This window comes from Apium graveolens, chromosome 10 (genome assembly GCF_009905375.1).
Source record: "Apium graveolens cultivar Ventura chromosome 10, ASM990537v1, whole genome shotgun sequence".
Taxonomy (NCBI): Eukaryota; Viridiplantae; Streptophyta; class Magnoliopsida; order Apiales; family Apiaceae; genus Apium; species Apium graveolens.
The window spans coordinates 110,728,650-110,751,568 of record NC_133656.1 but is presented as its reverse complement, the minus strand read 5'-3'; the positions used below and the strand labels follow the sequence as shown (position 1 = coordinate 110,751,568).

The window sequence follows — 22,919 nt, the reverse complement described above, 5'->3', positions numbered from 1 at the left end:
CTCTAAAAGCATTCCCGAGTGCAAGGGTGAGCTCTTGAGCGAACCTACTATGTGACTCATACATCGCATCCATCCTCCTCGACAGCCTCCTATACTGGGCATTAGCCATCCCAGCACCTTCCTGGGCTCTAGAAGAGCCTGCCTCATCACGAACCTAACTGGGCCTAGCCATGGTAGCATCAGCTGCCGGACGTCCTCCTGGAAGACGATATTTCAAACCATGCTCCTCGAGCTCTCCACCCGTCCACTCCTGCATCGCATTCAGAGTCGCTGAGTCAATAGGAGTAGCTGGCATCTGCAGCTGCTCATGAGAAGGCCAATGAACTCTCACTGCTCTGCACAGCTTCGTGACAGTAGATGCATAAGGGATGTTGCTGTGTTTCGCCCCCCTCAAAAACTTCAAAATCCCTTGGTAGATGAACTTACCAAGGTCCACATAATACTCCTCATTCAAGATCCCCATTAACAACCTTACTCTCTCAACTGTAACCTCATGTGCATGTGAAGTAGGCAAACTATTAGCACAAATAAAGGCATTCCATGCACGGGCATACCTATTCATCGCAACCGCCGGAAAAGAACGATACTCGTTAGATCCCGTCTTAAACTTCCACACCGTGCCCGGCTGACAGAGGGTAGCCACAATCAAATCAAAATCAAAATCCTCGGGGGTCTTCTCATTCTAATTCTCCTCGTGGGCTTCTGTTGTCGCTGCCCAATAACACGGTGAATTGCCTCCGGCTGATAATCCATAGTAAGCCCTCGAACAACAGTAAACCCATTCTTTTTTAGCCTTGGCGTTCGCATAAAATTCGCGAACCACATTCATTGGAACCGCCTCTGGCGACTCATAAAAAGAAATCCACCCTTTCTCCGCAATCATCGGTAACAACTCACCATCCCTCCCCGATGGTAAAAATCCCCTCTCCTTCAAAATCGGCTTAGTCAGAAGCCTAGTATACTCCTCCTCAGCAGCCTTATCCATCAAACGGGGTCTCGCAGCAGTTCCCCTCGAAGAAACAGCAGTTGGAACTGTGCTACTGCTATCAATAGTTCGGGATCTCTTGGGTGTCACTGAAACTGAGAAAAAGTGTTTAAGAGTTGAGTTTTGAGTGTAAGAGAGAGTTTTAAAGTTGAAAGTATATGGGAGTGTATATGGAGGAGTTGTGTGTATATATAGGGTAAGATTTAGGGTTAGAATTAGAGTAGGAGTAGGGTTTGTGGGAGAGAAAACGTGGAATTGTGGGAGAGAAATCGTGGGCTGTGAGTTTGTATTTTATTTTTGGTTTTTTCTGATTTTTTTATTTTTTTTATAAGGCAAAAAATTCTAACAGTAGGGTCCTGAGCGGCCGCCCAGGATTTCCAGGCGGGCGCCCCAGACTCCGAGCGGCCGCCCAAGATTCTTGAGCGGGCGCCCAAGGGGTTGTTGGGAAAAACTTTTTTTTCTGCCCAATTTTCTGATTTTTTTGTGTTTTTTGGATATGGTACTAACTTCTAAAGGTTCCTAAAGGTTAAAGTCTTGGGTTGCCTCCCAAGAAGCGCTTCTTTACGTCATTAGCTTGACGTAGAGTACTCCGATCAAGTTGACAATAAAATGACACTAACCACTTCCCGGTTTGCCGTGTCCCCATAGTAATGCTTCAATCGCTGACCATTAACCTTGAATGCTTGGTCCAGGTCATTCTCAAAAATCTCCACCGCTCCATTTGGAAACACAGTTTTGACAATAAAAGGTCCAGACCACATAAGCCAAATGAAACTCTGTGAAAAGCAAACGTGCCAAATAGACAAGTGAAGGTAGTCTTTTCTTGATCTTCTGGTGCAATGCAAATCTGATTATACCCCGAATAGCCATCCAGAAGATAATAATACTCATGACCAGCCAACCTGTCAAGCATCTGATCAATAAATGGAATAGGGAAGTGATCCTTTCTCGTGGCTTTGTTCAACTTTCTGTAATCCATTCATACCCTCCATCCTGTGACTGTTCGAGTGGGGATGAGCTCGTTCTTCTCATTTGCTACCACAGTTATACCTTCTTTCTTAGGTACACATTGCACGGGGCTCACCCAACAACTGTCAGAAATAGGATATATGATTCCTGCATCCAGCCACTTCAGAATTTCTTTCTTCACCACTTCTTTCATGATAGGATTAAGTCTTCGTTGTTTCTCAACAGTCAGCTTACTACCTTCCTCCGCAAATTTTATGCATACAGTACGAAGAGCTGATCCCTTTTTATATCTGCTATAGTCCATCCGATGGTCGATTTGAATTCTCTCAAAATCCTCAAGAGCTTGTCCTCCTCACTACCTAAAAGGTCAGATGCAATAATAACAGGTAAAGTAGATGCTTCACCTAAAAAAGCATACCTCAAGTGTTCAGGCAATTGTTTAAGCTCCGAAGTAGGTGCTTCCTCAATAGATGGTTTGAGCTTTCCTTCAGCATTCTTGAGATCAGTGTTACCAAGAGATTCAAATGACATGTCTAGCTTTCGCCTCCAAGGAGAAGCATTTAGATATTGTAGTTGCTCATTGCCATCCTCATCGTCACTGTCAAATTCCCCCACTAAGGCTTTCTCTAAGGCATCAGACATTAGCATGTGATCAAGTTCTGAAGTTATCAAAAAAATCAATCAAATCCACCTTTAAGCACTCCTCGTCTTCTGTAGGGAATTTCATCACCTTAAATACATTGAATGTCACATCCTGATCCTGCACCCTCATAGTAAGTTCACCTTTCTACACATCTATCAAGGTATGGCCTGTAGCCAAGAAAGGTCTTCCCAAGATTATGGGAATCTTCTTATCTTCCTCGAAATCCAAAATGACAAAGTCTACAGGGAAGAAGAGCTTATCCACCTTTACTAACACATCGTCCATGATGCCTCATGGGTATGTAATAGAACGATCAGCCAATTGTAGAGACATGTAGGTGGGCTTTGGATCAGGAAAATTTAACTTTTTGAAGATAGACAATGGCATCAGATTGATGCTTGCTCCCAAATCGTACAGGCATTTGTCGAAAGACAACTTGCCGATGGTTCAAAGAATAGTGAAGCTACCTGGATCTTTAAGCTTTGGAGGTAATTTTTGTTGCAGCACAGCACTACCCTCTTCCGTTAGAGCAACGGTATCAAGGTCATCTAGTTTCACCTTCCTCAAAAGAATACTCTTCATAAATTTCGCATAACAAGGCATTTGCTCCAGAGCCTCAGCGAAAGGTATGTTGATGTGAAGTTTCTTGAACACCTCCAGAAACTTACTGAACTACTTATCCAGCTTTTGTTGTTGCAATATCTTAGGGAAAGGTGGTGGAGGATAGAGTTGTTTCTCCCCTGTATTACCCTCAGGCAGAGTGTGTTCAACAGTAGTCTTCCTTGGTTTCGCCGCTTTCTCCTTTTGCTTCTCTTCTTCATCCATAACTTCAGCTTCTCCATCTTTCGCTTTTTTAGCATCATCAACTTTTCCAGACCTTAAGGTGACAGCCTTTACTTGCTCCTTAGCTTCCTTCCTTCCTGGCATTTCAGTATCGCTGGGAAGTGTGCCAGGTTAACGATGGAGCACAACATTGGCTAATTGACCAATTTGATTCTCCAAGGTCTTGATAGAAATAGCCTGACTTTTGCACAACAGCTTGAGCTCCTCGAAATCAACACTAGAAGGTGGAGCAGCACCTCCTTGTTGAGGATATGATTGCCTTTGAGCATAATGTTATGGTTGCTGGGATCCAGGTGGATTAAACTGCTTACTGATAGGCTGCTGATATGGTTGCTGAACAACATTCTGATTACTGCTCCAGCTGAAATTTGGATGATTTCTGTTGTTAGGATGATAAGTAGCTGGCACAGGCTGTTGCGGTCGCTGATAATTGTTCACATACTGAACAGATTCATTCACAAGAGAACACTGATCCGTAGCATGAGAGCCTGCACAAAGCACACATACCATAGCTATATGTTTGACTCCGTAGTTGGCTAAAAAATCGACCTTCAAAGACAGCGCTTGGAGCTGCGCTGCAATAGCTGTAGCTGCGTCGACTTCCAGAATACCTGCTACCTTCCCAGGCATCATCCTTTGAGTTGGATTTTGATGCTCATTTGCAGCCATAGTTTCAATAAGATTATAAGCCTCAGTATTACTTTTGGCTCACAAGGCGCCTCCAGCTGCTGCATCGAGCATGGGCCGAGATTGGCCCCCCCCCTTATAGAAACCAGTGATCACTATCCAGTCAGGCATACCATGATGTGGACACTTTCTCAACATCTCCTTGTAGCGCTCCCAAGCTTCGCACATAGATTCTGTTGGTTGCTGCGCAAACTGAGTAAGAGCACTCCTCATAGATGCAGTCTTCGCCATTGGGTAGAACTTTACCAGAAACTTTTGCGCAAGATCTTGCCAAGTAGTGATGGACCCAGCTGGTTCATAATGTAACCAGTCCTTGGCTTTATCCCTCAGAGAGAATGGGAAAAGCCTCAGCTTGATAGCCTCATCAGTCACACCATTATATTTGAAAGTACTATAGATCTCGACAAAATTCCTGATATGCCTGTTGGGGTCTTCAGTCGCAGCACCTCCGAAAGAAACATAATTCTGCACCATCTGAATAGTGCCCGACTTGATTTATAAGTATTAGCCTGAATAGCCGGATGAAGGATGCTTGACTGAATGTCATCAATTTTAGGCCGAGAAAAGTCCATAAGAGCTGGATCTGCTGCTGGAACTATACGATCACCCATGATTACTGGTTCTTTCTGCTCACTCTCTTTATCCGAATCTTCAAAATCTATCTTCTCCGGAATATCAAGAACTGAGTATGTCTCCTCAGCCGTATCTAAAGTTCTCTTGCGAGTGCGAGAACATGTTTGCATAAACGCTCGCTAGAGTACCTGAAACACAACCGGAAACAATAAGTAACACATTTTAATCAATGAGTCCTAATGACCACTGATGGCAAGTACATAAACTAAACAAATACGCCGAGTCCCCGGCAACGGCGCCAAAAACTTGTTAGGGCACAAAATACACGCTAATAATTCACGCAAGTATACGCGTTTGCAAGTAATATAGAATAAATTCTAGTTCGTTCCCACAGAGACTCATACTAATTATGTTCAATTAACACTTACTCACCAATGTATTATTACTTCTCAATGTCAAGGCAATAACACTTAAATTTGATTAACTAATTATTAACTACAATTAACTACGAGAATTCAACACTTAATTGACACTTGAATTAACAATATTAAACACACATGAGATCATAACTTCATTACTACTTCATTCAATAGTTATCGTTATTACCCTTAGCATATAACGGTAATAATATTAATCGAACAACACGAAACTGATAAAAGCCAACTTTCGTTGTACTAATACCATTCTACCAAACATCCACAATCAAGATAGAAGTTGAATAGGCATCAACTATGTTGAGATGCCATATGTCTACAGAATTTGACAACATAATGATTTAAGCACAAGTTGTTCTTTATGATTACAGAGGGCAAGTAAAACGGTTAGAGTTACCCACTAATCATGCATACACATACATGAACCTATTCTAGCATGGCAAGTTTTAAACCTCAAGATCCACCGTCGCTTTACAGGAGATTAACAGACTATCTTATATATTCGTGACACACATAAGACGAATAAACACAACATATGCTAGATATCATACAATCATCACACACAAAGGTATTAAACAACTAACTAAAGAAATCCATAGTAAATCTGTTATGACCCCATGATCACGATTAGCCCATGATAGAACTCATCGTCACCATGGGTTCATATGAAAACATGATAATAACACATAATATAAACTAATAAAAATACTTATTAAAACCAGAGTACGTCACAAGAGTAATAAGGTTCAAAGTAAAAAAAACTAGCATCCACTGTTACAACGAATAAAAGAATCACAAGAAAATGTATGCTTCCTCTTCTTCGTTGTGATGTGCTAAAACGGTCTTCTTCCTTCTCTCCTTGCTCCTTGTTTGATACCACCCTTTTTGTGAAACGTCTCTGAGAACTACTTATATAGAAGCCCACAAGAACCAGCCGTCTCAGAAGTCCATGAGAATAAGGATTATAAAATTCAGTATTAAAATTCTCATCCCTGAGCGGCCGCCCCAGATTCCTGAGCGGGTGCCCAAGCTCCCAAGCGGCCGCCCAGCATCCTGAGTGGGCGCCCAAGCACCTTCTGGAAAATTTTGAATTCTGCTCCTGATTTTGCTGCGTTCTGCCCCCAACTTTCCACAACCAATGCCACACACTTCCCTAGGCTTATTTCTGATGAATTCTTCCTACATACGCAAGTTATACCCTGAAATGCAAAAAGACTAGAAAAACGCATCAAATACACAAAATACCTGATTTCAAGACATCAATTCAAGCCATTAAAAGACGTTCTAAGTGGTATAAAATGCCACTTATCAGGTTCAGATTATGTTGCGTGGGATAGATTCAAAGAGTTGTTTTTAGAGAAGTATTTCCCTCAGTTTGTTCAGGATCAAATGGAATTGAAGTTTCTGGAGTTAAAACTGGGAAATATGTCAGTGGCAGATTATGAAAGTAAGTTTGAGGAATTGTTCAGGTTTGTACCATCATATGTGGACACTGATAGAAAGAAAGCTAAGAGGTTTCATCAAGATCTTAAGCCTTGGATCTGAGGGAAAATGGCCATACTTGAATTGGATACGTATGCGGGAGTTGTGTAGAAAACAATGATTGCGGAGACAGAGAGTGAAATGTCTCAGATGGAGAAAGATAGTAAGAAGAGGAAATTTGAGGGAAGTGAAGGACAGTCCCAAGCAGGGAAGTTTCCAAATTTTAATCAGAGGAAAGACAAGTTTTAGCCCGGCAGAAATCTTGATTTTAGAAGGAAGAATGCAGGAAATGGAGGACAAGTCAACCGTCTAACCACTGGAAACCAGCCAACCCTGCAGAGATCATCTCTACCAGACTGCCAAGTATGTGGAAAGAAACATGGTGGAGTTTGCAACAAGTTGAATGTGGTTTGTTATAGATGCAACCAGAGGGGCACTATTCAAGGGAGTGCTATAACCAACCAGCCAGAGAGCCAACAAACAAGGATCAGCCTACCAGGAATCAGGAAGGTAAAGTTCAGTAATTGGGTTTACATGTTTCAAGTGTGGAAAGCCAGTATACAGCAAGAAATTGCAAGACACCAACTCCAGTAAATAATACGCTGAGAATCATGGGAGTTACTCCAACAGTGAATGAACCTCCCAGAGCTAGAGTTTATGATATGTCTGTGAAGGATACTATCATGGACACTGATGTTGTGGCAGGTACGCTTACTGTGAATTATTTATGTGCTAAAGTGCTATTAGATTCGAGAGCAACTCGATCGTTTATTTCTCAAGATTTTGTTGATAAGTTGAATTGTCTAATTGAACTGCTAAGTGAGATTATGACATTAGAATTAGCAAATCAAGATCATGTATCTGTTAATCAAATGTGTACGAATTGTGAGATTGAGATTTCTGGTATTAAGTTTGGGGCTGACTTGATACCATTTAACTTAGGAGAGTTTGACGTTATTTTAGGATTGGACTGGCTATCTAAGCATGATGCTCAGATAGACTGTCATAACAAAAAGGTAATTTTGAAGATGCCAAACGAGAAACTGGTAACGTTTAAAGGTCAGAAACAAGCAAAGAAGTTCTTGATGATGATTCAAGTCAAGAAGTTACTACGACAAGGATGCGAGCATTTGATTGCTTATGTGACAGATAGAAGTCAGGAGCCAACAAAACTACAAGACATTCATATGGTAAATGAATTTCCAGACATGTTTCTAGATGAATTACCAGGACTAAAGAAATTGAGTTTTGATCGACTTAGCACCTGGAACGGAACCAGTATCTAAGGCCCCGTACAGAATGGCGCCAGTCAAAATGAAGGAACTAGCAAAACAATTACAAGAGTTATTGGAAAAAGGAGTGATTAGGCCCAATATATCCCCATGGGGTGCACCGGTACTATTTGTTAAGAAAAAGGATGGAAGCATGAGGTTATGCATCGACTATCGAGAAATCAATAAGCTTACGATCAAGAACAAGTACCCATTACCTCGATTCGATGATTTGTTTGATCAACTGAAAGGAGCCAAGTATTTCTCTAAGTTTGATTTGAGATTTGGATATCACCAATTGAAGATCAAACCTGAAGATATACCAAAGACAGCTTTTAGAACAAGGTACGGTCATTATGAATTTTTGGTGAAGTCTTTTGGATTGACCCATGCCCTAGCAACATCTATGGACTTGATGAACAGAATTTTTTAGGAATATTTGGACAAGTTTGTCATTGTATTTATCGATGATATTTTGATCTACTCCAAGAGAACGGAAGACCATGCGGAGCATTTAAGGATATCTTTAGAAATTTTGAGAAAAGAGAAATTGTATGCCAAGTTTTCAAAGTGTGAGTTTTGGTTACAAGAAGTTCAATTTTTAGGGCATGTAGTCAGTAATGAAGGAATCAAAGTAGACCCAACAAAGATTGAAGCTTTTATGAATTGGGAAAGGCCAAAAACAATAATAGAAGTAAGAAGTTTCTTAACATTGGCAGGATACTATCAAAGATTTGTTAAAGATTTCTCAAATATTACGACGCCTTTGACGAAGCTTACCAGGAAAATGAGAAGTTTATAAGGAACGAGAAATGTGAAGAAAGTTTCTAGGAATTGAAGAAGAAATTGATCACGACACCTATTTTGTCACTTCCAGATGATCAAGGAAATTTTATAATCTATAGTGAAGCTTCTCATAAGGAATTAGGTTGTGTTTTGATGCAGTATGATAAAGTTATTACATATGCGTCTAGATAATTGAAACCTTGTGAGAAGAATTATCCTACTCATGACTTAGAATTAGCAGCAATAGTATTCGCCTTGAAAATTTGGTGACATTATCTATATGAAGAAAAATGTGAGATATATACGAATCACAAGAGTTTAAAATACATATTCACGCAAAAGGAACTCAATATGAGACAGAGAAGATGGTTAGAACTGATCAAAGACTATGATTGCATGATTAACTATCACCCAGGAAAAGCAAATATGGTGGCAGATACGTTAAGCAGAAAGGAAAGACTGAACGCGTTAACAATACCAGAAGAGTTATACAAGATATTTCAGAAATTGGAATTGGAAGTCAGAATTTGTAAGCCTAATGAAGCAAAGATGTATAGTATGACTTTTCAGCCAGAATTGTTAAAGAAAATAAGAAAATGCCAAGAGGAAATAATGGATCAGGATATCAACCATTTAGTAGGAGAAGAATTATGCACTCAAAAGGATAATCAAGGTATCCTCAGATTTTCTTCCAGAATTTGGATTCCACCAGTAACAGAGTTGAAAAATGAAATTCTACCGGAAGCTCACAACTCAAAGTATTCCATCCATCCAGGAAGTACCAAGATGTACAGAGATTTAAAAGAAAATTACTCGTGGCTAGACATGAAAAGAGAAATTGTTGAATGGGTTAACAAATGTTATACGTGTCAAAGAGTTAAGGTAGAGCACCAGAGACCAAACAGATTGTTACAGCAACTAGAGATTCTAGAATGGAAGTGGGAGCACATTGCAATGGATTTTATATTCTTATTACCAAGGATGAAAGCGAACCACGATGCCATATGGGTTATAGTGGACAGACTAACTAAATCAGTTCATTTCCTGCCTATTAATGAAAGATTTTCATTGGACAAGTTGGTTCACATGTATTTGAAGGAAATAGTAGTTCATCATAGAGTGCCTATGTCTATTGTATCAGATCAAGATCCACAATTCAATTTAAAATTTTGGAGAAGTTTTCAGGAATGTTTGGGAATCAAGTTGAACATGAGTACAACTTATCATCCACAGACTGACGGTCAAAGTGAAAGAATGATCCAAGCAATTGAAGATATGTTACATGTTTGTGTCATTGATTTCAAAGAAAATTGGGATGAACATTTTCCCTTAGTGGAGTTTGCTTACAATAACAATTATCACGCCAGTATCAGAATGCCTTCCTACGAAGCTCTTTATGGACACAAATGTTGATCACCAGTATATTGGGACGAAGTCGGAGAACGTAAGATACTTGGACCCGAATTGGTGCAACAGACAAAAGAAGTTGTTGAGGTCATTCAGAAAAGATTAATTGCAATACAAGATCGTCAAAGGAAATATGCAGATCAATCCAAAAAGGATATAGAATTCAAAGAAGGAGATCTAGTGTTACTAAAAGTGTCACCATGGAAAGGATTGTCAAGATTCGGAAAAAAAGGAAAGCTGAGTCCTAGATATGTTGGACCTTTTGAGATCTTGAAACATGTCGGTAAGGTAGCATACGAATTGGAATTACCTCCGCATATAGAGAAAAAATTATAATGTATTTCACGTATCAATGCTTAAGAAGTACAATCCATACACTAGGCATGTAATCAAGTATGAGCCAATAGAACTTTAGGCAGATTTATCGTATGTAGAGAATCCAATAGAGATTCTAGAAAAGAAAAAGAAGGTATTAAGGAATAAAGTTGTAAATTTAGTAAGAGTACTCTGGAGAAACCTAAAGGTTGAAGAGTCAACCTGGGAACTAGAAAGTGATATGTGAGAAAAGTACCCTCATTTGTTTACTTAGGAGATTTTGAGGACGAAATCCTTTTAAGGGGGGATGTAATATCCGGGATATAGCGTGTAATTATTTTTATCCATAAATGATTATTATGTGATTATTATATGAATTTTGGTGAATTATATGATGTTTGATGTTGATATCTAAATGTGTATATATGATAAGTATTCTAATTGTAATATGTCTAGAATATTATATAGATAATTGTGATATTTTCTAGTAATTTTTGGATTTTTATATGATTTTAAAATGATTTATGAATTTGTTAATTATTTTCTGTATAATTACAAAACTGTTTTATAAAACCGGGTACCGTCCAACTTCAACCGTTTTTGCATTTTTATAACCCGAAACTCTTCCGAAAACTCATTCCTAACTGATAAGTGGATTTCATATCTACTTGGAACGCCTCATTACAGGCTTAAGTTGGTGTTTTGGACTCAAGTTATTGGTATTTTTGATGTATTTTTGTGTTTTTGTATTACAGGCTTTAGTTGGATGAATAAAATAGCTTTTCAAAGAAATATGTTGAAAAGAGATCAGAATTGAAAGCCTAGGCCATGTTCATGTTGAAGAGCATCTCGATAACTTCGCGTGGACTATTGATTCGCTGAAATTGGATGAACGGAGCTCAAGTTACAGCAGAAATAAGAAAATGAAGAGAAATCCAGAGGCACGGCGCGTCCGCGCGGGAAGCGGGGCGGCTGCGCCAGATTGACAGAAAGGCCGCGCGGCCGCACCGACTGTGGGGCGGCCGCGCTAGAGTCCTGAGCCAGAATCCTGATTTGACTTGAATTTGATGATTTTGAGGGCCCGGGTCTTCCAAAGCATATATAAGCCAATAATAATTCATTTTTAATAACAAGGAGCCAAGATAGAGCATTGAGAAGACCTAGAGTGCACAAGACGGCTACGGAGAAGAAGACTTTTGTATTCTTCAATATAGTTGATACTTCGGATGCTTGTTTTCGATTTGTCTTTGAACCCTCAGTACGCCATAAATTGCATGCTACAACCCTTCATCCTGGGTTGCAAAGAAAAGTGTAATAGTAGCCTTCTAAACAAATGTCTATCGCAACCCCTCTTTTTTGATGTTGCGGTATAGTCATAATATGTTACCGTAGCATACTAAAAAGATGAATTTATATATTTTATAATTTAAATAAATAATTATTTTCATAAAAATGAATTAATAATCAAGATATTATTTATTTAACTTTGTTGAACTTGATAATATGTTATTAAATTCAATAATAATGAATTATAATAAAATTTTATAAATTAAAAATTATTTTACAAAAAATGAATATATAATGGGAAAAAATATTATAATTTCTAAAAATTAATAATTTATTGACGGAGTGATTAATGATAGCAAAAGTAATTTATTTTTGATAATTTAAATTGGAAAGGATAGAATTTATGAAAACTATATTTTAGACAATTTTAATATCAATATATATATATATATATGTAAAAATAATATAAAAAAGGTGGACATTGAAAATTTGGTGAAGAGGGAAAATTGCCGCTTTGTTTTTGGAGCTGGACTTTAACAAAATTCAGAAAAGAAACACACACAGCGGCTTCACTCTTTTCCTTCCAAAAACACGACACATCGCTCTCTCTGAAACATACATTCGATGCTTCTTTAAAATTTAGGGGTTTTCAAAACTGGGTTCTTCAAGAAATTATATGGCTTCAAGCTTTGGTGGTTCAATATTTGTGAGCATTATTAATTAGGGGTTGATTGGGGGTTTCGAATCAATTGAGTTTTACAAATCGAGTTGAATTAGGGCAGTTTTAATCTTACCAGGCTTTATTGCGCTATTATTTATAGATTCTTTATTTGGGTTTCTAGTATTTGATTATATTTCAGTTACGCTCTCTCTCTCTCTCTCTCTCTAATTTGGTTTGTTGTTTGATTGTGTAATTCAGGTGTGCTTTTGAGACTTCCAGCTCCAGCCTTCCAAAAATAATATATGTAGTTTGTCTCGCCGCCAAACTACAAAGCCACACCGCCAGCTCTGTTTTTCTCAGTTTTATTACAGTAATCACTTTCTTCTCTCTTAATTCTATTTGTCTTTTAAGTTAATTAACATCTGGCTTTATTTTAAGTTGTGTTCTATTTTTGTAATGTTCATTAAATTTTTGGTTGTGCATTATATTACACTTCCATTTGATGCTAATCTAATTTTGGGTATGTAGTTGTGTTGTTATAATATATATCTTTGTTTATATTGCTGGAAAATAATGTTTTGTGTGAGTGTATGTCTCTTCGATTTTCAACTTTTCCTTATTGTTTTACTCTTTTAAGCATATTGAGGTAAGATTATTCATCTCCAAATGCGATATTGCCTCTAAACTGGATCAGTGTTTTCTCCTAATATTTTTTTCGAGTTAGTCATAATGATTTCGTCGGAGGGATTTGGTCGTTTAGTTTAATTTTCAGAGTTATTTTGTAATCTTCATATCACTCCGTCTTTCAGAGTTAAAGTCTGACTCCGTCTTTGATATATGACTATATATTGCATCTTCCATCTTACATTATATCAAATTGTATGAGAATCTTATTTTTAACTCTACTCAAGTTGCATGTTGATTAAAAATGTGCAGTTATATATTATTTCATTGTCTTATTAAAGTTACAATTTCTTTTTGTAAGGTTTACACTACAGTAATAAGCCCTTGTACTTTTGACAGTTCAGGATCTTCAGTACATATGAAAAGATCTGCATCAAACGTAAATGTAATGGGCATTACAGAAGTTCAGGTTTGCTCATAGCCAGATAAGTTATTTAAGTAGTCCGAATTACTAGATTTCTGCTTCTGCTTGTTTTGCAATAATTATTGTCATACTCTGTTATAGGAACTTCTTTTTGTTGGCGGTAATAATATACCGAGAACAGCACATGGAGTTACTGCACAGCTAGCCAGCCGCCTGGCTCGATGGGATGATAGGTGAACTCATGTTTCTAAGTTGCGAATTGATATAGGTTATGAATTAGTAATTCATTTATTATTGGATAATCAACACACTCACACGCCCACCTTGTCTTTGACAAGGTTTGAACCTTCAACCTTCTGTAAAAGAAGTGAGGGAGATACCACTAGACTGGAAGACCTTTGGTATGAATCGGCGAAATGGTTGGCACGAGGATAAAGTTATTTTTGTAACTAAAAACTGTCAATTTTTATCCGTAGACCCTTGAAAAAGCTTCATGCTGAATAGTTGAGAATATTTGGGATTGTAATTCTCTCTTAAAATATTCTGATTTGTTTCGCTTTGTCATGGTCTTTCACACGAAAAATCCCTTTGCTTCTGACCTTTTATTCTGCGATGCCAAGTGAGTATAAGTGCTATAGCATATACTGCATTTATGGATACTATTCTTTGTGCTTTGGGTTCCCCCCCTTCAAAAAAAGTTGAAAAAGCTAACTGTGATACAAAAGGAAATTTGATCTAATCTTTACTATTAAGTAATATTCCAGATCTCTTCACTGTTCACAGCGTACTTTAATGCAATTCAGGCTAAACAAGAATATCTTTACTAATTGAGGATGGTAATATCACACATTAGCAAACCTAATTATTGTTGCATTTATGTTCTATCTATTTATCATTTCTTGTGAGATTTGGTAGTAAAGTTGATTATGTAGAAGTGTAGAACAACTAACAATTGTTGAAAGACTAAAAAGGTTTCTTTAGGTTGTTGTTCCTAATTATACTTGATATATAGGTCTATTATTGGAATTCTTTTAGTGTTTGTAAGTATTTAACTTCAGTTTAAAGTGTTTTCATTTTTGAATTATCTCAGGAACTGGTCTTACTAAATTGTCTCTTATTCTTAGATTATTCCGGAAATCTATTTTTGGGACAGCTGATGAAGTGAAACTGAAGTTTATAAATAGGTAATTGCTTGTACATCTACCTATCTTTCGTACATATTATACTTCCTTGCCTGGTTTCCTTGCTGTTATCTGTCTAATTATACTTTAATCTCTGAGTAGGACAAGTAGTGAAGATCTAAATCTTTTGAATATAATCCTTAATCAAGAAATCAGGAGGCTATCAAGACAGGTAGTATGCTTCACCTTAATTATTTTCTTCCTTTTTGGGGGCATATTATATATTTTTCGTTATATTAGTTATAAATATTGAGGGAGGGGGTAGTGTAATTGAAAACATAACCTTGGTCATGGAGTCATGGGGGTAGGGGAAAGGAGCCTTTTCAATAGCCAACCAATGAATACAGGATTCACCTTTATTTTATTATATTTTATATGAAGGGAGAACTTCACTTTAAAATCTTGTTTCTTACTAATCCAAGATTCTGCAGAGGAAAGAGGTGAAACCTTAGTCCCTGAATGAGATGTTATCCACAGTAATTCGTGAATTGTACTTATGCCTCACATTAAGTAATATTATATCTTTAAAAAGTGAAGGCAACTTAGTAGCATTAATTGGAGCATGTCAGGGACGAATCAAAATGGTCAGCCTCACCAAGTATATCAAGTCATATGATGTAACTAAAGACTATGTTTTCATATTACTTCAGGAGCATTAATTGGAGCATGTCAGGGACGCCTTCTATCATTCTATTCTAGGTTCAATCTTGCGTTCAACTTCTATTTTAATATTCTTATCCAGAATCATGTAAAATATTCGAACAATTACACTAGTGTATGATCCTTTGCATTTGGTTGTTTCCCTAGAGTCAAGGTTGTACATACATCAAAGAAGTTTCTCGGACAGATATACATTCCAGATATTAATTGGATCCTGATGGTCCTTTGCATTGCTGTTACAGTTGGATTCCAAAATTAAAGTCAGATTGGAAATGCCTATGGTGAGCATATCACTATCATATTTTTTCAGCAAACAGAGTTTGCATGTTTTTTACCTGAGAAGTGTAGATTACTAAGAAATCAATGTTAATACGTAATTTCATATCCCTTTGCATATATCCTAAAGGATAAGTGCAATATCTAATACGATGAGTGGTCAGTTGAAGATTATGGTAGGAAAACTCTTGGATTTTGTATAAAATGAAAATAGAATACTTGACAAACTTGAGAGTGTCGAGCTGTTGACTTTACAATAAATTTCATTATGTATAATCCATGTAGTTATTTTGAGGCTAGATAATCTTGACTTTGATCAAGCAAAAGTGTTTTCCATTTCATAATTAACATGCAAGGACTAAAATAGATTTGAGTTGAACTAAATTTATGTCTTGTGTTGGTTATAAATCAACCAGCTTGGAAGGACTGAAATAGATCTGAGTTAAACTGAATGTATGTCTAGTGTTGGCTATGAATCAACCAGCTTCTTGTGATAGTGTTGCCTTCTTGTGATTCCTTTAATCAGTAAGCAAGGACTCAAATTTTATTAGCAGGTTGATTTAGATATTTCTCCCATCAAGTATGACTATCACTGGAGACTCTTTTTCTCAAATCTCTAATATGATTAAATCTCGTCTTTCGACAGGAATGGCAGTTGTAATTATCATGCAGGAAACCACATTTCTCATGACTTTAATTATGTTATTACTATGGCGGTGCCACTGGATTCTTGTCCTTGTATATACAGTTTTCTCTCTGCTGGTGGAGTTAACTTATTTTTCAGCTGTACTTCTGAAGGTTGATCAGGGGGGTTGGTTCCGCTCGTGATTGCAGCAACCTTCCTTTTGGTGATGTATGTCTGGCACTATGGTACAGTAAAATGTTATGAGTTTGAAATGTATAGTAAAGTTTCAATGGCATGGATTCTTGGTCTTGGTCCAAGTTTAGGACTGGTCCGTGTCCCTGGAATTGGACTTGTATAGTGTGGATGAGGTAGATATACATAATGTAATTGGTATATTTGGTTCCTCACTTTATATATTTCTATACCTACCGCATGCCTATGTTCGTATGGAATGCCTATGTTCATATGGCAGTCACTGCATCTTGTTTGTGTAACTTTCTAAATTGATGTACTTCTGTAGGGATCAAAACAAGGAATTTTCTGACTTGATGTACTTCTGTAGGGATCAAAACAAGGAATTCTTTCTCATTTGGAGATCAGTTCTCAAAAGATGAGCATGGCGAAGATGATAAAACAGATGAGAAAAGGAATGCAGCTGGTGCATCTGGTTAACAAAGCTTTATACATTGCTCTGCCTCATTGTGTTACCTAGCTGAAGAAGAAGTAAATGAATTTTTTGGGGATATTGGGAGCAAATATAAACAGCTGCATGAGAATGTTCATATAGCATTATAATAATCCTATCAAAAGGCAAAATGTAGTCTTATTGGTTTAAGTTTATTTATATAAGGATGGTAGTATGGTGATGGTGAAGGTAGTGGTATTATGGGGTAACTGATGTTATGGTTGGTGGATTGATGTTATGGTTTGTGGATTGTGTTGGTTTTAAGACAATGTCTTATTTATGGGCATGCTAATTTACAAATAGTTCCTAGCATTTTTTTTTGTAAAAGTGTTGCAATATGTCTTTATAGTGTTGCTAATAATCAGTGTAAAATATTGTAAAAAACACTAAAATCATTGCAAAAAACACTAAAAACCGTTGCAAAAAGGTTGCATCAATATCCCACATGTGAGCCCCATTATAGGCCCACAAATATTACACTGATAGCTCAAAATCTACTATAACACTTTTTAAGACCTATTGCAACCCCATTGGTGTTACAATAGCACGTTTCTGTAACGGATAACCAAGGGTTGTAATAGGGTGTTACCGGGTTGCAAAAAACTCTATTGCAAAGTCTAAAATTGCAACCCCGAAAAAGAGTCATCATAGCCTTTTTTTGGCCTTTAGCAACGCTTTTTTGGCCTTTAGTAATGGTTTCTTGGGGTTGCAGAATCCAATCTATGGCGTAGTGCCTAGTACTCTTATATTGTTTATTAACATGTTTTCATTGGAACCCATGGTGATGATGAGTTCGATTATGAATTAATCGTTGTCATGGGATTCCAACGGATTTATTTATGGATTTCAATAGTTAATTGTCTTATAATCCTTTGTGTGTGGTGATTTATGATTTCCTAGTTTAGTTGTGCTTATTCGTCTTTGATGCGTAGCTAACATCTAAGATTGTTTGTTAATCTCTATTGAAGCGACAATGAATATAGAGGTTTAGAACTTGCCATGCTAGTATAGGTTTATGTATGAATTGACATGCATAATTCGTGGGTAATTTTAACCATCTTATTCACCCTATGTAATCATGATAGATAACTTCTTCTTCAACCATTATGTTTTCAATCTTTATAGACATATAGGGACTAAGCATAGTTGGTGTCTACTCAACTTCTATCTTAATTGTGGATGTTTGATAGTAGGGTATACGTATAACGAAAGTTAGCATATACTAGTTTCGTGTTATCTGATTAGTTGTCATCACCATCACATGCAAGGGTAAAAGAACATAACTTTGAATGAAGTATTTAATGAAGTTAGAATCCCATATTTATTCTCGTATAAGTAATTCAATCTTAATTCTCTTAGTTAATGTTATTTAGTATAATCTCTTAGTTAAATCAAAACTCAGTTTGTTATTTGTCTTAGCTTTGAACGATAACCATTCATTGTCGCATAAGTGCATAATCTAAACTTAACCTAAACTAGTCCTTGTGGGAACGAACTTGACTTACATCTTATAATACTTGTGATCGCTTACGCTTGTGTGTATTTTCGTGTTAGAATTACAGCGAATAAGTTTTTGGCGCCGCTTCCGGGGAAATCGGTGTTAAATTTAGTTTATGTACTTGACATCATTGGTCGTTAAAGTTCACTGACTTAGATATTTTACTTATTTGTTTACTTTGTTGGTGTTTCAGGTACTCTAGGAAGCGTGTATGCGAACGCATTCTTAATCTCATAAGGTAACATTGGATGAAATTGAAGTAGTTGAAGAAGTTTTTGAAGAAGTTGAGAAAGTTGAAGAAGAAATTATTATTGCAATGGGAGAACCAATAGCAAATCTGAAAGCTTTGATGGATTACTCTCAACCGAAGATCAATGACATTCAGTCTAGCATTGTCAGACCAGCCATTGCGGCTAATACTTTTGAAATCAAGTCTAGCATGATTTAGATGGTGTAGAATTTAGTCCAGTTTGGGGGTTCTTCAACGGAAGATCCCAACATGCATATTAGAGATTTCATAGAGATCCGCGATACTTTCAAGTTCAACAATATTTCTGAAGATGATGTGAAGCTAAGGCTTTTCCCATTCTCTCTGAGGGATAAAGCTAAGTGATGGTTGCATTCTCTACCACTAGGTTCCTTCACTACTTGGGAGGATCTTGCTCAAAAGTTTCTTACTAAATTCTTCCCTATGGAGAAGACAGCTGCAATCAGAAATGATCTTACTCAATTTGCGCAGCAATCAGGAGAATCTTTATGTGAATCTTGGGAGCGCTACAAGGAGATGCTTAGGAAGTGTCCTCATTATGGAATGCCTGATTGTATGATCATCAATTACTTTTATAATGGTTTAGGAGCACAGTCAAGATCCATGCTCGATGCATCATCAGGTGGATCCTTATGGGCTAAGAGTTATGAAGAAGCTCATGAGCTAATTAAATTGATGGCTGCTAATGAATATCAGAAACTAACTCAGAGACTACCTCAAGGTAAGGTAGCAGGAATTCTTGAGGTGGATACAGCTACGGCTATAGCTGCTCAGCTAAAGGCGTTAACGATGAAAGTCGATTCTTTGGCTAATTACGGAGTTAATCAGATCATTAGTGTTTGTGAGCTTTGTGCAGGTGCACACGAAACGGAGCATTGTGCTATATCTAGTGAATCATCTCAGTTCGTGAACAACTTTCAGAGGTTGCAGCAACCAGTTCCTGCCACTTATCATCCTAACAACCGTAATCATCCTAACTTCAGCTGGAGCAACAATCAGAATGTGGTGCAACAACCTTATCAACAATTTGGAGCAAAGCAATTCAAGCCTCCTGGTTTTCAACAACAGTATGTACCAAGAAAAAAACAATAACCGCATGGAAGTGCATGTCAATCTACTAATGAAAAATCTGAATTGGAGGAGTTGAGGCTTATGTGCAAAAGCCAAGCGGTTTCTATCAAGACTTTGGAGAATCAAATAGAGCAAATTGCCAATGCTTTGTTGAACCATCAACCAGGAACTCTTCCTAATGATACAGAAGCTAATCCAGGCAAGATGGAAGTAAAGGAGCAGTTGAAGGAAATCATATTGAGGTCGAGAAAGGTCACGAGCCCCCAAATTTAGCAAGATGAAGAGTCTGAAGAATCTGTTCAGAATGTAGGTGCATCTGCACCTTTTCCAATTCCAAAAAATGAGATTGAAGCTGAAAACGTGATGCAGAACGATGCCGAGGTGGAACCAAAGAAGAAAGCTGTTGAAAGCAATCCTCCTGAGGGTAATACAGGGGATAAACAAGTCTACCCACCTCCGCCATATCCTAAAAGACTTCAAAAGCAGAAGTTTGATAAGCAGTTTGCCAAGTTTTTGGAGGTTTTCAAGAAGTTGCACATTAACATACCTTTTGGTGAAGCTCTAGAACAGATGTCGAGCTATGCTAAGTTTATGAAGGGTATTCTATCTCGGAAGTTAAAACTTGAGGAGTTGGAAACCGTTGCTCTAACGGAAGAGTGCAGTGCTGTGCTGCAACAGAAACTACCTCCTAAGCTTAAAGATCCAGGAAGCTTCATGATACCTTGCACCATTGGCAATCTGTCGTTCGACAAGTATTTGTGTGACTTGGGAGCTAGCATCAATCTGATGCCCTTATCCGTTTTCATGAAACTTGGTCTACCTGATCCAAAACCCGTGAACATGTCATTGTAGTTGGTTGATTGTTCTATCACTTATCTACGAGGAGTAGTGGAGGATTTATTGGTTAAGGTGGATAATCTCATCTTCCCTGCTGATTTCATCATTCTAGACTTTGAGGAAGATAAAAAGATTCCCACTATCTTGGGAAGACCATTCTTAGCTACGGGCCAAACTCTTATCGATGTGCAAAATGGTGAACTAACCATGAGAGTTCAAGGTTAGGATGTCACGTTCAATATCTTCAATGTAATGAAATTCTCCACTGATGAAGAAAAGTGCTTTAAAGTGGAGTTGGTCGATTCCGTAGTGACTTCAGAGCTTGATCAATTGCTAAGGACTGACGCTTTAGAAAGAGCCTTAACAGGGGAATCTGATAGTGAAGATGAAGAAGGGGAAGAGCAGATGCATAATTTGAATGCATTCCCATAGAAGAGGAAGTTGGATTTACGGATCGAGTCTCTTGGATTGAAAGAGCTAAAAAATTCTCCAAAGCGTCTCAAGCCATCTATTGAAGAAGCTCCTACACTTGAGCTCAAGCCACTGCCTGATCACTTGAGGTATGCATTTTTAGGTGATGCATCTACTTTGCCTGTTATTATTCCATCTGACCTTTCAGGAAGTGATGAAGATAAGCGCTTGAGAATTTTGAGAGAGTTTAATCAGCAATTGGATGGATTATAGCAGATATTAAGGGAATCATCCCTTCTTATTGCATGTATAAAATTTTGCTTGAGGAAGAAAGTAAGCCAACTGTTGAGCAACAAAGAAGGCTAAATCCTATCATGAATGAGGTTGTGAAGAAGGAATTTCTTAAATGGATAGATGCAGGAATCATTTATCCTAATCTGACAGTTCGTGGGTGAGCCCGGTGCAGTGTGTGCCTAAGAAAGGAGGCATGACCGTTGTAACTAATGAGAAGAATGAGCTCATCCCTACTCAGACAGTCACCGGATGGAGAGTTTGCATGGATTATCGAAAGTTGAATAAAGCCACAAGGAAATATCACTTCCCGCTTCCATTCACTGATCAGATGCTTGACAGGTTGGCTGATCATGAGTACCATTGTCTTCTAGATGAATATTTGAGATATAATCAGATTTGTATTGCTCTAGAAGAGCAAGAGAAGACCATGTTTACTTGTCTATTTGGCACTTTTGCTTTCCGTCTAGTCTCATTCGGACTTTGTGGTGTGCATGCTACTTTTCAGAGATGCATGATGGCCATTTTCTCATACATGATTGGCACTAATGTGGAGGTGTTCATGAATGACTTTTTTATGTTCGGTACTTCTTATGATTTGCAAAATCTTGGGTTGGTGCTGAAAAGATGTGTTGAGACCAATCTGGTGCTCAGTTGGGAAAAATGTCAATTCATGGTGCAACATGGTATCATTCTTGGGCACAAGGTATCTAGCAAGGGTCTGGAGGTGGATAAGGCCAATGTGGGGGTCATTGAAAATCTTCTTCCGCCAATCTCAGTTAAAGGAGTCCGCAGTTTTCTTGGTCATGCGGGTTTTTATAGGCGATTCATTAAAGATTTCTCCAAAATCTCTAAGCCTTTGTGCAATTTGCTGGAAAAGGATGTTCTCTTCAATTTAGATGAAGAATGTCTAGCTTCTTTTAAGATCTTGAAAAAGAGTTTGACTACAGCACCTGTGATTACTGCACTTGATTGGAATGAGCCCTTCGAGATGATGTATGATTCTAGTGACTATGCAGTTGGAGCAGTTCTTGGCCAGAGGAAGCAAAACATTTTCCATGTGGTTTACTATGCTAGTAAGACCCCTAATGGTGCTCAGCTGAATTACACTACTACAGAGAAGGAGTTTCTGGAAATTGTCTATGGTTTTGAGAAATTTCGATCTTATTTGCTTGGGACAAAGGTGACAGTTTACACAGATCATTCTGCTATTCGATATCTGGTTTTGAAGAAAGATTCAAAACCTCGGTGATTCGATGGATTCTCTTACTTCAGGAATTCGAGTTGAAAATCAAGGATAGGAAAGGTACAGAAAATCAAGTAGCAGATCATCTATCACGCTTGCAAGATTAAGGCAAAGCTTCACTGAACAAGATATTGATCAATGAATCTTTTCTTGATGAGCAACTTTTTGTGTTGCAAGAAGAAGAACCATGGTTTGCAGATATTGTAAACTATTTTGTGAGTAATATCATTCCCTTAGAACTCTCTCATGCTCAAAGGAAGAAGTTTCTATATGAGGTGAAGTGGTATCAATGGGATGAGCCTTTCTTATTTAGACAGGGAGCTGACCAGATTATCAGAAGATGCATTCCGTATAGTGAGACTGAGGGAATCTTATGAGTGTCATTCTACTGTGTATGGTGGACATTATGGTGGAGAGAAGACAGCTGTTCATATCCTTCAAGCAGGATTCTCCTGGCCTATTTTGTTTAAGGATGCTCA

The 22,919-nt window shown here is 37.8% G+C and overlaps 1 protein-coding gene and 1 non-coding gene across 17 annotated transcripts; one reads left to right on the top strand and one right to left on the bottom strand.

Annotated features, from left to right (window-relative positions):
* The first annotated feature begins 12,171 nt into the window (after nt 1-12,171).
* Nucleotides 12,172-17,120, top strand: LOC141692326 (uncharacterized). Of its 16 annotated transcripts, none has more exons than XR_012562800.1 (10): nt 12,179-12,713; nt 13,367-13,436; nt 13,533-13,624; nt 13,730-14,010; nt 14,482-14,575; nt 14,675-14,744; nt 15,223-15,271; nt 15,380-15,513; nt 16,155-16,501; nt 16,696-17,120. XR_012562800.1 is itself a non-coding variant. In XM_074497112.1 (9 exons), exons 3-6 carry the CDS (start codon nt 13,386-13,388, stop codon nt 14,823-14,825), a joined length of 354 nt encoding a protein of 117 aa, XP_074353213.1. In that variant the 5' UTR covers nt 12,172-12,460; nt 12,602-12,713; nt 13,367-13,385; the 3' UTR covers nt 14,826-15,271; nt 15,380-15,513; nt 16,155-16,501; nt 16,696-17,120. The 16 variants fall into 16 exon arrangements, 11 of the variants coding, with proteins under 11 accessions (XP_074353213.1, XP_074353214.1, XP_074353212.1 ...); XR_012562802.1 differs by having other exon boundaries at nt 12,181-12,713; nt 13,730-13,810; XM_074497112.1 differs by lacking the exon at nt 13,730-14,010 and having other exon boundaries at nt 12,172-12,460; nt 12,602-12,713; nt 14,516-14,575; nt 14,675-15,271.
* A 1,902-nt stretch (nt 17,121-19,022) lies between these two features.
* LOC141694593 (small nucleolar RNA R71) lies at nt 19,023-19,129 on the bottom strand. Its single transcript, XR_012563883.1, has one exon. It is a non-coding gene; the product is annotated as a small nucleolar RNA R71 (small nucleolar RNA).
* Between the last annotated feature and the right edge of the window lie 3,790 nt (nt 19,130-22,919).